General features: G+C 41.6%; 1 protein-coding gene across 2 annotated transcripts in view; it reads left to right on the top strand.

The window, feature by feature from the left end:
• Positions 1 to 10: 10 nt before the first annotated feature.
• DNAJC2 (DnaJ heat shock protein family (Hsp40) member C2) overlaps positions 11 to 14,214 on the top strand; it is a 17,424-nt gene continuing 3,220 nt past the window's right edge. Inside the window, exons 1-14 of one of the 2 annotated variants that reach the window (XR_014502109.1) lie at positions 11 to 210; positions 1,427 to 1,617; positions 2,511 to 2,586; positions 3,599 to 3,697; positions 4,537 to 4,678; positions 5,631 to 5,711; positions 6,477 to 6,542; positions 8,028 to 8,119; positions 8,207 to 8,328; positions 10,106 to 10,255; positions 11,053 to 11,141; positions 11,227 to 11,296; positions 12,824 to 13,008; positions 14,016 to 14,130. Coding sequence is in view for 1 of the 2 variants with exons in the window: in XM_083399839.1 (XP_083255965.1) it covers positions 150 to 210; positions 1,427 to 1,617; positions 2,511 to 2,586; positions 3,599 to 3,697; positions 4,537 to 4,678; positions 5,631 to 5,711; positions 6,477 to 6,542; positions 8,028 to 8,119; positions 8,207 to 8,328; positions 10,106 to 10,255; positions 11,053 to 11,141; positions 11,227 to 11,296; positions 12,824 to 13,008; positions 14,016 to 14,116 (1,525 nt within the window). In the remaining variant the exon portion in view is untranslated. The remainder of the gene's footprint in view (positions 211 to 1,426; positions 1,618 to 2,510; positions 2,587 to 3,598; positions 3,698 to 4,536; positions 4,679 to 5,630; positions 5,712 to 6,476; positions 6,543 to 8,027; positions 8,120 to 8,206; positions 8,329 to 10,105; positions 10,256 to 11,052; positions 11,142 to 11,226; positions 11,297 to 12,823; positions 13,009 to 14,015; positions 14,131 to 14,214) is intronic. The other variant, XM_083399839.1, reaches the window with a different exon arrangement.

Raw genomic sequence — 14,214 nt, 5'->3', positions numbered from 1 at the left:
GCTGTCCCGCCCCGGAAGTGTTCTCCGGCTCCTTCCATGCGCCGGCTCCTGGCAACCCGCGACCAAGGCCGACGGCGGGGGAGGGGAGAAACACCCGCGGCGGATCCGTTTGTTCCGGGACGGAGCGGCCTCCCCCGGGCGGCGCCGCGATGCTGCTGAGAGGGGCGCCCGAGGGGCAGGTCACCGGCGTCTCCAGAGCCTTGTCCTCGGGTCGGTCCCTTCTCCTTTCTCGGCTCCTTCCCCGCCGCTCTTCCCGGCCTCCGGGGGCTTCGCAGGGGGGGCACTTCTCCGCGAGTCCCCGGTGAGGCGGCTTCCTTTCACCAGGCCTTCGCCGCGATTGGGGTACAAGCGGAGGCCGGGAGGGGGGGGGGAATTAGTCGCCGTCGGTTCCCCGGCGCTGAAAGCCCCCGGCTCTTTCCCTCTTTCTTCCCCGCCGCCGGCGCCCCGTTTCTGCCGCCTCCCCCCCCCCCCCCGCGGGAGCTGCATAAGAGGAGCAGAAATTCACCCAGCGCACCTTTCCCCGGCACCCCGTCCTTGTAGCTTTTTTGCTAGTAGAAGCTGCCCCTGTTGAATTTCCGCCTGTCGCGCAAATATCCGCGGCTCTAGAAGGTTATGCAGCATGAAGGGGTTTTTAGCTCGTTTGCCTCTTGGTCATATTACTGAGATTGTTGGGCAGAAGATCTCTCCTGCTTTTTCTCCCATGTAGGAAGGTGTTAACTCCACGGGAGGAATGCGCTGTTTACTACCTTAGTACAATACTGCCGACCTTATTCATGCATTTTTTAAAAAAGAATAAAGCAAGTCCTCATCTTTTTGGTGAGAGGAGTCTAACACACACACCCAAAGCCCTTCTTGCTGGTTGAGCAGGTGTATAGTCTATAAACTGTAGGATTGCAACCTGAAACAAATACATTTTTCTTTGGCGGCTACAAGAGCCATGTTGCCCTGACATGTAACTGACTAAAGCACAGCATCTACTACCCTAAGTATGATAGAAATGTGTCAGTTATAATACAGTTAACCTGCTAAAGTGCTTCTTGTTTTAAAAGCACTTCACAAGTGACCTATTTCTAATAAAACTACTTTTCAAACATCTGCCTATCAATATCTATTTGTAATGACGATTATAAAGACGGGTTTGCTGATGAGTTACAACAAATTTAAATAGCTGGTACTTAACGTGTGTGTGTGTGGTATATAATGTTTTTATAGGCTGGCTTAAAGTGGACAAAATAAGAGTGCATTTATTTGTGTGTATGATACTTTAATGATGCCAAACTAGGATTTGCTGCGTCTTACGTTTGCAGAACACATACTTTTGGCCAAATAAATGTATACACGGGAGTCCAGATTTTGGTACTGGGTGAATGTGAAGATTTTAGCTCAGTGGAAGTGCCTCCTAAGCTTGTAATATTTTTATTCACAGCTTCTGTGCTTTGCCAAGTTGAACCAGTGGGAAGATGGTTTGAAGCATTTATTAAGAGGAGAAACATACATGTTTCTGCCTCTTTCCAGGAACTGGAAGATGAGAAAGAGCTCTCTGAAGAGTCAGGAGATGAAGAATTACAGCTGGAAGAATTTCCTATGTTAAAAACACTTGATCCAAAGGACTGGAAGGTATATGATCTAATGTTACAATTGTATTTGCTCATTTTTTAGTGAAGATTTCCTACCAGTACTAACAATTTGAAATATTTCTATTTTGCTTCAAGCAATATATCCTATATTGCTTCTTGAGAATTGCTTCATCTTTTATTCCCTGTATGATTTGATCTTAAGGATTGTTTTCAGCCACACAAAAATTAGTTCTCCCTGTCCCCACTTCAGGGAAATTCAAGATTCAATCCCACTTATGTAGGAGTAAGCCCCGTTGAGTTGCCCAATAGCATTTTGTGCCCTCTCCTTTTTTCAGATTGGTATTAGGTTTCCTTTCCCAGTTGCTAATACTAAGTAAATAGTTCTAAGCTAACATCACAGTGTCAGTAGGTCACATGGAAAAATATAACATTATAGAAGCTTTGAAAATATATGATGAACATATAATATGAAGGTCTGGTCAGATCAGCTAACAGTGGCAATATGGAAGTCTGCCTTCTAAAGTTCCATTAACAGGCATTGCTGCTGCCTTGTGCTTAATTTATACATACCTGTTTTCATTTAACTCTTTTCTTTTTCTTCATTCTGTTGTGCTCACATTTCTTTCTGCTAACACTTTTCTTGTGGCAACTCTTAGAGAGTTGCAGACGTAGGGCACCACACTGTAGCAGCTACCTGTGTTCTTTCCCTCTCTCATGAAGTGAGGTCTTCTTCTTTCTCTCCTTTTTAAGGTCTCTTAAAATTCCTTATTCAAAACCTGGATGGAGGAGCTATAGGGATAAGGAAAGGCAATAAAGGCAAAAGTGGCGAGAAAACAGAAGAAGGAAAAAGTAGTTTAGCTTTCTCTGCCACTTGGCTGCTCAATAGTTGCTACTCACCATAAATAGCTGTTGATATTTGCAATTTTCTCTCAGAATCAGGATCATTATTCAGTTCTTGGGCTGGGACATATAAGATACAAGGCATCTCAGAAACAAATAAAAGCTGCTCGTAAGTACCTTACATTCATTTTTTTGTATTGAAAATGCTTCAGGTCATATGAACAGTTCTGTGCTGCGCTGAACGCTGTTGATTTCATTAAGGAAGAATAGTTCACTTAAAAGGACACCAAGAATGTGGTTTTGACTGCTGTGGCACAGTTTTTCAGCTGAGCCATAGAGTCTCATTGTTAGTTTAGGACTCTTATGATTATGGGGTGGGGAAGACAACACTTTAAAATACATGTGTTCAGGGATCAACAATAACAGATGAGTCACAAAACTAAAGAAAAACAGTAAGATGCATTTTACATTGACTTCCAATTGAAGCAAAACACCTGAAATTAAGGTGGGGCAAAGCTATGCACACAGGCAGCCTGTGGCCCATTTGTAATTTTTATGTGGTAACTCAGACTCCTGATGCAGTGTAACTCCTTGTGCAATTTAGTTCAAAACCTAGAGATGCCAGACACACACAAAATACTGAAAGGTTGATAATGATTGGTCTTAACTGCTGCATCAGCCTAAATCAGCTATGGTAGTGTGAAGGTTTGGGGGTCATTCACAGCCCAAACCCATTTGTAGTTAATGGGGGTTTTCAACCCCACAGGCATGGTTAGGACTGCATCCTAAAATACAATACTTGGCATATGCAGAGTTGCATTTTTTCAATACTGTAGTTATAGTATAATTAGTATCCAGAAATTAATGTGTGGGGTGAGATGTTGAAACCTTAAATATGTGTGAAACACCACAAAGTACTTGTTTTGCCACTTTGCATTTCATATAAGGGAGAGGGGAAATAATTTTACTTACATTTCTGTCCTTCATTAAGGATAGCTATGACCCCACAGATATGTAGTATGGTTCAACTCATGTCTATGAAAGTACAGGGTATCGCTGCTGTTTGTTTACTTTTTGCTGCTTAAAACATTTTTGCTGTTTAAAACAGGCAATATGCAATTGATGATAAAGCAGGTGAAGGGAGGTGTTTCTGAAGTTGACATTTCCTTCTCCTCCCATAGATAAAGCCATGGTTTTGAAACACCATCCAGACAAGCGAAAAGCAGCAGGAGAACAGATAGGTGAAGGTGACAACGACTACTTTACTTGTATAACAAAAGGTAAGTCCTAGTTATCAACTAACATAGCCTATATGACTGTGCATAAAATGGTTCAGTATATTTGTGATTCTTGCTTATGTAAAACACATATTAGAAGAGCAGAGCTTCCAGCAAATGGAACTGTTGGCAGTGTCTCAGTAATAATAATAAGGTTGCTACTTAATAAATTAATAATGAATTCATTGAAACAAGTTCTTCCAAGTTGAGCTTTCCTAGGAGTTATCATGCTCCTTATTGTTCTTGTATGCAGATGAGGGGGCTTGTGTGTGTCAGCTTAAATTAATTATGAAATAATTGATTGAATTATGCTTGATCATGATTTTAGATTCCTAGTTTGTGTGTATGTGCAAGCTGCTCTAAAGATAAGCAGCCCCTTATCTAATTATTGCTCTTGTCACGACTCTGAAATGTTGCATTCCAGAAATTGCAGTAACTGGGGGAGCTTTTGAAAAGGAAAAGCTGATGTAATGATGATTTTAGAATTGTGCTCTATCCCCTTTTCAGAAGTCCTAATGGTAGCTTTTAAGCATGTTACAGAAACACGCAGTGCATATCTTATTCTATTGATTCACCAAACCTATTGGCAAATGCAGTCACTGGGATTCTTCATTGGCTCTGAGGACTGGATACATATGAATAGTTACTTAATCCATCCAGCACAGTCCACAAAGCTAATTTTCTGAAATGGCTGTGCATTGCATGTTAGTTCAGAAAAAGTCATGCTGGGCATTCGCAGTGCGTGAGCAGCAAGGCACTTTTGAGGGGGAACCAAGCTTGGCTCCCATTCTAAGTTGATTCCTTACTGTAAATTGATTATTTACTGTAATTCCATTTTCCAGCCTATGAAATTTTGTCAGATCCTCTGAAGAGACGAGCATTTAACAGTATAGATCCTACTTTTGATAACACTGTTCCTTCTAAAAGTGAAGCAAAGGAAAACTTCTTTGAAGTTTTCTCCCCGGTTTTTGAAAGAAATGCCAGGTAAGCTATATTATAGGCTGTAAGGGAGATTTTCTCCCACTTTGCCTTATTGGCAGTGTGTCTTTGTGTTAGAAGTGCCTTTGATTCCAGCCATTTGGGGAGCTTGAGCATCTTAATAGTGGTCAGATGCAGATAGAGTTGTGTCTACATACCTAGTGGTTTGATGTGTTTGAACTGAACTCGCACTCAGTTATCTCACTCTTAGGTACCAAAATAATATTTGTGTGCTTATTGCTGTTTCCTAGCAACACACACTGGTGATACCATTGGAGCCGTCTGTTGTAGAGCATCCATCTGTCGGTTCCAGAACTGTTCTAATTGTTTAATGCAGCCTCAGTGCTTGGCCATCTTCCACGGTCACTTGCTTCACAAGGCCTAGCCTTGTGCACAAATAATTTTCTTAACTTTGTCAGAGCAATGGAGGAGAGGCTATGCTCAATTTATTGGTTTCTGTCCAGTGTACAGTTTTATATTGCATCTTGCAGTTGTGGATGTTTTTAGTCCAGCAGTGCTAGGTTAAAATAAACACTTAGTTTTGTTACTATGTTAAATATTTTTGTGTTTTTATATTGTAAATCGCTCTGTGATCCTTGGATGAAGGTATAGAAATTTAATTTAATTTGCTAATACTGTAGAAATAATAGATTATACTATCTCAACATTCCGAGTCATTTTGTAATGTTAGCACCAAGATGGAACACTGATACTGTTTTCCTTTGTGCTACTTGCTTGAGAATAAGATTAAGCTCACTTCTTCTGAATTTTAAATCTCATTTAAGTCTTATCAATTATGGTCTATAGAGTTCAGAGGATTAGAGAAGCAAATCCATATACTTCAGATTAAATTCTCACATGATATAGCATTAATGTATAGTCAAAGTTACTGTTTCGTCAATGAATTCACCCAACTTTTCATCATAGTGAATGTCTGCATATGTCTTAATTGCTACAGATGGTCAAATAAGAAAAATGTACCTAAGCTTGGGGACACAAATTCCTCCTTTGAAGAGGTAGATGCATTTTATTCATTTTGGTAAGCAAACTTTTTTCTTTTTCTTCATTTTGAAATAATGTTATGTGACATGTCAGAATTGTATGGGAAAACTTGTCTGTAAAAATAAACAAGACTCTTACACTTGTACAAGTCCGTATAGTATAAAAACATAAGAGCACTGAATAACTTTTCCTTAGGAATAAAGGGTGGGGCCAGGAAGTAACATTGCAACCCTGTTGCAGTTTGAAATTTTCCTTCCCCCCCAAAATAGACAGCCATATATATAAATAGTGGGGTTGCAGAGTCTTTAGTCAAGACAAGCCTGGAATAGTTGTGATATGAGATCTTCAGATTGATGGCTTGTGACTTATGGGAACCACATAAGTTTTTATTTAGTGGCAAACAGATGTATGTGACCAGATGTTAACATCATTGCCGATCTCCATTGCTCTGTGCTGTGGTTACGTAGAAATGCAGAAAAATTGCTAGGGGGAGAGGGGCCAATGTAGGAAGCAGAATGCTCATCTGCACCCCCATCTCCATTTTCTTTGGAGGCATTGTTCCCAAATCATAAGATTTTGCCCTGCAGCATAAAATAATTAGAATGAGCTGTTCATTAATATTCTGATGGCATGTAGATTTCCTTAAGCTTGATAAAGTGTATGCACCAGACAACTAGCAGTATAATCTCAAATTAAGAATGCAAACTAAAAATGTTCTGAAGAATTTGCAATATGACTATTGCGACTTTTGATTAGGCATCAGCATAGCACTAACTTTTTCTCCTACTTTATTGTATGTTAGGTATAATTTTGATTCTTGGCGGGAGTTTTCTTACTTAGACGAAGAAGAAAAAGAAAAAGCAGAATGGTATGTAAATAAAAGCACCAAAGTTAATACACCAAACAAATTCAACCTGCGTATCATAGTATACAGTGGTACCTCCGGTTGTGGACGGGATCCGTTCCGGAAGTGCAGTTGGATCCCGGGGTTTCTGCAACCTGAGGACCACTTCTGCGCACGTGCACACGACGAAACCCGGTAAAATACTTCCGGGTTTGCCGTACGCACTGTTGGGATACTGCCAGGGAGATGGAGGCATCAGGACGATCCCTGGACGATCACCGGTCTCCTGTGGAACAGCATCAGTCAATTAGCGACACGAGCCTCAGAGGCATTCCAAGGCCCGTGCACACCCTTTCAGCAGAATCCCCACAACGAAAGGATGCAGACAGAAGAGCATATTTACAGCTTTATTCAACGTACAGTGGTGCCCCGCAAGACAAATGCCTCGCAAGACAGAAAACCGCTAGACCGAAAGGGTTTTCCGTTTTTCAATGCGCTTCGCAGGACGAATTTCTCTATGGGCTTGCTTCGCAAGATGAAAATGTCTTGCGATTCTTGCGATTTTTTTTCTGCTCCCCACCCCCTTTTTCTAAGGCACTAAGCTGCTAATAGCCTTTTAGCAGCTAATCCGCTAATCCCTTAAGCCTTTAATAGCCGCTAAACCACTAATAGCGCTAATCTGCTAATGGGCTTGCTTCGCAAGACGAAAAAACCGCTAGACGAAGAGACTCGCGGAACGGATTCTTTTCGTCTTGCGAGGCACCACTGTAGTTCAGAACACAGGAAAAACATGACTGCTTGCATCCGTGTCCAGGAAAACAGCCGGAACAAAAGCTATATACAAAACGGAGGTTCCCAGCGAGAAGCTGGAAGTAAACAGGCATGCGATACACAACAGCCTGTTCCCTTTTTAAGGTGGAACGGAACTATCCTAACATGCCCATCCCGAAGTTTACATAACCAGAGGGTAAACGGAGGTTCGACTGTGTTACAGATTTTACACTAATCTTATTAATGATACCAGGTACTGAATAACAAAGCAGAATAATCCTTATGAATAGCCCAGTATAGATTCTTCATAGATCTAGTAATCCTCGGAGATAATCAGTCCAAAAAACGGTCCTGTTCTCTGCTCTAGTGTCTCAGTATTGTGCAAGCATTCCCCAGCTTATTGGAGGAAAATTTGAATAGAAATAAAATATAGGAAAGCTTTCTGTTTTTGGGAAGGAGGGAGGGTTCGGTTAGCCAAAGTTTAGAAGCTTATTCAGGCAGTGGTAAACACATGGGACGTGTCAGGGTACATTGAATACAATAATTGGGGTTTTATCAAAAGGCATCACTTGCGAAGCTGTTTGAAGCCCTACTGAATATGATCGTATTCACTGAGGAATTCGTGGAAGTGCTGCTGTTCCTCTTGAGTTTTGCAACATTTCCCGAAATGATTTTGTAGTGAGATGTGCTTGAGCATAGAAGTGCTTTCTACTTAAGGCCTCTCATCTCTCTCTGCAGCCGAGATGAGAGGAGGTGGATTGAAAAACAGAACAGAGCAGCCAGAGCATTAAGGAAAAAGGAAGAGATGAACAGAATAAGGACACTCGTTGGTAAGTGTGAACTCACTTTTGTCAAAACCCGTTCATTACATTTCAGCCTTTATATGTTCACTTCACAGACACCTTTTCTTTTCTTAGACACCGCTTACAGCTGTGATCCCAGAATAAAGAAGTTCAAGGAAGAAGAAAAAGCAAAGAAAGAAGCAGAAAAGAAAGCAAAGGCAGAAGCAAAACGAAAAGAACAGGAGGAGCGCGACAGAGTACATTTCAATCTATACTTGTTTTGAAGGATTCAAAAAGTGTGAATGCGTACAGCAGAGCTTTCCAAACTCTGTGTGGCAACACGTTTAGTGTATCGGCTGCAGGGTGTAGGTGTGTCACGCAAATACTCCCTGTGCTCCTTCGGGGGCAAGAAAGGGGTTCGTTTAACCTCTGGTTTGCTAGTAAAACTAAATTCAGTGGTGCCTCGCAAGACGAAATTAATCCGTTCCGCGAGTCTCTTCGTCTAGCGGTTTTTCGTCTTGCGAAGCAACCCTATTAGCGGATTAGCACTATTAGCGGTTTAGCGGCTATTAAAGGCTTAAGGGATTAGCGGATTAGCTGCTAAAAAGCTATTAGCAGCTTAGTGCCTTAGAAAAAGGAGGTGGGGAGCAGAAAAAAATCGCAGGAACTCGCAAGACATTTTCGTCTTGCAAAGCAAGCCCATAGGAAATTCGTTCTGCAAAGCACCTCCAAAACGGAAAACCCTTTCGTTTAGCGGGTTTTCCGTCTTGCGAGGCATTCGTCTTGCGGGGCACCACTGTAAAACTAAATTACTGTGTAGCGAATTGATGCATGTCTAAAAAGTGTGTCACCTACATGAAAAGTTTGGAAAGCTTTGGCGTACAAAATGTTTTGGTGCTCCAGCTTGAACTATGAACTTCTGCTAGCAGAGCAGGGCTTCCTCTTCCTCACTTCCCCCCATGAAGCCTGCCCCCCCCTCCCCTGTGGACGACCCTCCATAGCTGGTTTTATGGATGGGGGCTGCAATGGGAAGGAGGTGAAGGAAAAGTTGTTATAGTAGCAGACACAGCTGCCACCCCTTGACTATTACTCCGAATTGCTAATACTTGTTGCCAGAGGTGTGTCTGGCAACTTCATTATAGTTTTCAGCAAATGCTGAAGACGCACCTCTTTACCTTACTCTTTGACACTTGAAATGTATATTTTCATGACCCACCCTATTTTTTGTGATTGAAGGCATACAGTTAAAAAATACAAACTGTTCTAAATTGTATTTAAAATAGTTGTAACCTGCCCTGGGACCTTAGAGTGAAGAGCAGGTAATAAACTGAAATAATAATATAGCAATTTAAAGGTTTTGGTTTTACATAATGATCTATTGACTTGGCCTGTGGCCCATGTAATAAATTGTGCTTTCCTAGAACATACCTAATTAAAGATTCCACCTAAACATTAGGAAGAACTTCCTGACAGTAAGAGCTGTTCGACAGTGGAATTTGCTGCCAAGGAGTGTGGTGGAGTCTCCTTCTTTGGAGGTCTTTAAGCAGAGGCTTGACAACCACATGTCAGGAGTGCTCTGATGGTGTTTCCTGCTTGGCAGGGGGTTGGACTCGATGGCCCTTGTGGTCTCTTCCAACTCTATGATTCTATGAAATATGTATACCTAAACAAATACACAATATCTTTGAATTCAAGTGATGGGTGTGTTTTGGCGCCAAAACCTGAGATAAGCAAGTGTTTAAAAAACCATTTTAATCCTATTTCATTAGCATAAGAATTTGTGATGTTCCCATTTGCTAAAGACCTATCATGCTGAAAGATTTCATGGAGCACAGATGATTACTGGAATGATGCAGTTATTTATTTAGTCAATAATTCAGGTCATGGCCTTGAAATAATGACAAATATGAATCTCTGGTTGGGTTGCTAGTAAGAATACCTAAAATTCTGAGAACCGAGTATCACAAACTGCTTTTAACTTGGCATAGATATGGTATCAGACTTCACTGATTCATAGTTTTTCTTCTGTTTCAGCAAAGGCAAGCAGAATTAGAAGCAGCACGATTAGCTAAGGAAAAAGAAGAGGAAGAAATTAGACAACAAGCGCTGCTAGTGAAAAAAGAGAAGGATATTCAGAAAAAAGCAATTAAAAAGGAAAGGCAAAAACTGCGAACAACCTGCAAGGTATATGTGTACTGCTATAGTTAAATATAAATTTTATTCTTTATTTTATTCTTTTATTCTTACATCGAGCTCATAGAACATTAGGTTTGAACAGCACTCTACATTAGTCCTAATTCTCGGAGAAGTGACCTTGATATCTTAAAAGAGTTTTTCTTTAAAGTTTTATAAAGCCTCACATTTACTTTTGATGTTGTTATTCAAAATATCCTTGTGAACTGAGGTGTGATGTGAAGGCTACGGTAACTATATATAGTTTTCCAGAAGGGATGCTAAAAATAAACAGTTGCAGTTATCCAAATAAAAAAGTGAGCACTGGGGAAACATGCACACAAAATGTGCATATTAGCAAAAATAATGCACAAAAATGCATTACGTTAGGTGAACTTGCACACACAAATGTGTATTTTATGGGGGGGGGGGAGAATACTTATGTCCTTAAGTGATGCTGTGGTACTGATGGTCAAAATGACAAGAGGTGCAAGAAGTTCTCCAAAGTATAAACATCCAATTTTAGAAGCATAAATTTTAGCCAAAATATGTGTCACTGGTATTTTGCACTAATTAATCAAGAGCTTAAAATACTAGGCATTTGAATGTCAAAAACCAGCTAATTCTCCAGTGCTTTCTGCTCTGAAAAGCAAAGCTAGTTCCGCTTTTGATAACAATGTTCATGGAAGCTGTTTGCTTAAATGAAGAATTACTACAGCGAAAATGCCCAAGCCAAACACATTGCTTGTCACCTCTGCCTGCTGTTTTTCTGTAATCTGAAGATAAAGCATATGGTGTTCTTCTTTCAGAACTGGAATTACTTTTCTGACAGTGAGGCAGAATGTGTTAAGATGATGGAAGAAGTAGAAAAGCTGTGCGATCGTCTGGAATTGGCAAGGTATGCATTCCTGACCTACATGTTACGTTTTTTGACCTTCAGCTTTCTACTAGATCTGAAATATCGCTCAATAATTTATTTTTAGTCTGCAGTGCTTGAATGAAGCACTTACATCCACAACAAGGGAAGAAGGAAAGGCTGCTGTAGAAAAACAGGTAATTATTCATCTTTTGTCACGTAAGAGTGTGTCAACATAGTGAAAATATTGGTGTGATCCTGTCAAACATGTATGCTGTGTTGTATAGGAAGCAAATTGCCCAGCAGAATTGCATTTCTAAAGAGAATTTTTGCACCTGCTCACACAACTAATAATGCCTCCTTTATTGCATTTTTAAAGTCCAGCAGAATCTCAGAGCATACAAAGTGGAAGAGCAGTATGCTATCTAGAGGTTAGCAGACGAATCTTTGCACGTTTATGCAAGCTTGAGAGATAAAAACGAGAAAAATGGGACACTACCTTGTCTGCCCCCCCCCCCCTTCAGGGGTAGCAAAAGGATTATAGATTTTTTTTTTTTTTTTAAAGGATAAGGAAGTTCAATGCTTGAACTTCATGTTAAAGTATATGGAATTACTTGGTGCTAAAATCAACAGAAGACTGAGACACTGCTTGTTCTGTTGCAGTATTTAAACTGAATTGTGAATTAAGCTTAAATGGTTTGACAATTCTCTTGCTTTATTGTGGTTACAACGTGTCTAAGACCAGTAACATGCATGCGATGCAATTACCGTATTTTTCGCACCATAGGACGCACCGGACAATAGGACGCACCTTGTTTTAGAGGGTGGAGAACAAGAAGAAAAAAATTCTCCCCCTCTCTGCCCAGCGCCCCTTCAATGAAGCGGAAGGAGGCGCTGCGCAGAGAGGGGGAGAATTTTCCCCCTCTTGTTTTTCCGCTCTAAAACAAGGTGCCATTTAAGGTGCGTTCAGGCGGCTACCTTGGAAGCCTGGAGAGCGAGAGGGGTCAGTGTGCACCAACCCCTCTCGCTCTCCAGGCTTCAGGTTCCTTTCGACCTGCTCTTTGAGGCTGGCGGGGAGAAGCCCCCCGCCAGCCCCAAAGAGCAGGTCAGGGAGCAGTGGAAAGGCGCGCAGCGGAGAGGCTGCTGCCAAAGCCGCGCGTCACCTCTCCAGCCGGGAGAGGGTCGCGGGGGGCTGCTTTAGCCCCACACGCGCTCTCCCGGCTGGAGAGGGGACGCGCAGCTATCGAGGCTCCTTCCATAGCCGCGTGTCACCTCTCCAGCAGGGAGAGGGTCGCAGGGCTATGGCGTCTTCGCTCCATAGGACGCACACACATTTCCCCTTCATTTTTGAAGGGGGAAAAGTGTGTCCTATAGAGCGAAAAATACGGTATTATTATTTCCTCCTTTAGATGAGGGTGTTCCTCAGAGTTTTAAATCGGTCTAAAGCTACCTATTTAAGTGCAGTTAATTTTCACAGATCTTGGGGAAAACTTTCTTAATTGCTTCTGCAAGAAACAAATGGTGAGACATGCTGGGGTCACAGTGTTGTAACTTGTGCAGCTGCTACCTCCTTTTATCTTGCTCAGCTGTGTTTTCCTAAAGCTTCTCCCACAGTGGCAGTTGTGGACCAGGAAACTTGTGGCAATTGCCTACGTATTGGGAGAAGGCTTTTGTGTTTGCAGCAATTCAGTGCTAAAGTCCCGTGTGTTCTTGTATTCCCATAGATAGACGAAGTAAATGAACAGATAAGGAGAGAAAGGGAGGAAGCAGAGGCTCGTATGCGGCAAGCGACAAAGAGTTCTGAAAAACCCACAAGCGGAGGTGTTGGCGGAAGTAAGAACTGGTCAGAAGATGACTTACAGCTGCTAATTAAAGCAGTAAACCTCTTTCCTGCTGGGACTAACTCAAGGTATCTACAATTATTGAACAGTATGTATATAGGCAGTAGTCTTGTGTTGAAGCATAAAAGGAAGGCAAGTCAGGGTGTTGATTTTTATGTTAAATTGATTTATGAATATACACTTTCTCAACGTATCACAGATCTGCAGAAACAGCTTTCTGCTGAGGGATATTTGCAAAGCCATTCAAGTTGATTGCTGAATTTGATCTGTATTTCTGACTGCATGATTTCGGCTAGATTGCAGTTTGGGGGGGTATGAGCTGAAGGCCAGTGCATTTTCCAGGGAAGACCCTTTCTTCTTCAACAATTTGTGTTTTTCTAAAACACAAGGTTATTGCACATTATGGATATTGTTAAGCATATGCATTAAGCACAACTGAGAATAATGTGCAGCTGCTACCTCCTTTTCAAAACTGCATCCAACAAATAATTTCAGTACAGTGGTGCCTCGCAAGACGAAATTAATTCGTTCCGCGAGTCTCTTCGTCTAGCGGTTTTTTCGTCTTGCGAAGCAACCCTATTAGCGGATTAGCGCTATTAGCGGTTTAGCGGCTATTAAAGGCTTAAGGGATTAGCGGTTTAGCTGCTAAAAGGCTATTAGCGGTTTAGCGACTTAGAAAAAGGGGGTGGGGAGCGGGAAAAAATCTCAAGACTCGCAAGACATTTTTGTCTTGCGAAGCAAGCCCATAGGGAAATTCGTCCTGCGAATCGCATCGAAAAACGGAAAACCCTTTCGTCTAGCGGGTTTTCCGTCTTGCGAGGCATTCGTCTTGCGGGGCACCACTGTACTTGATTTTAAAATATACAGGGTGGGTCCTTCAAAAGAGACCCTGTGGATACAGAGTACCCATGTTCCACGGGGCCTCTTTTAAAAGACTCACCCTATATATCTTACCAAGCGATATATTAATTACAGTACACACACAAAAACTAGCCAGGCATTTAACTGCTAGAATCAACATACTTTTAAAGGATGTTTTTAGAGCATTTTTGTTTTTCCTTTTGCCTGATAATAGGTGGGAAGTTATTGCCAATTACATGAATTTGCACTCTACTACGGGAATAAAGCGGACAGCAAAAGATGTTATCAACAAAGCAAAGAGCCTCCAGAAACTTGGTATCTTTATCTTTGTAAGATGGTCTGCATGCTTCCATTTACTTCCTAGTAAATTCAGCTTACATTCCGCAAGCCTACATACTGTCCACCCCTGCCCA

Source organism: Podarcis tiliguerta, assembly GCF_965153285.1.
Source record: "Podarcis tiliguerta genome assembly, chromosome: 10".
Taxonomy (NCBI): domain Eukaryota; kingdom Metazoa; phylum Chordata; class Lepidosauria; order Squamata; family Lacertidae; genus Podarcis; species Podarcis tiliguerta.
The sequence above is the reverse complement of the archived record's forward strand: the minus strand, read 5'-3'. Positions and strand labels throughout refer to the sequence as shown.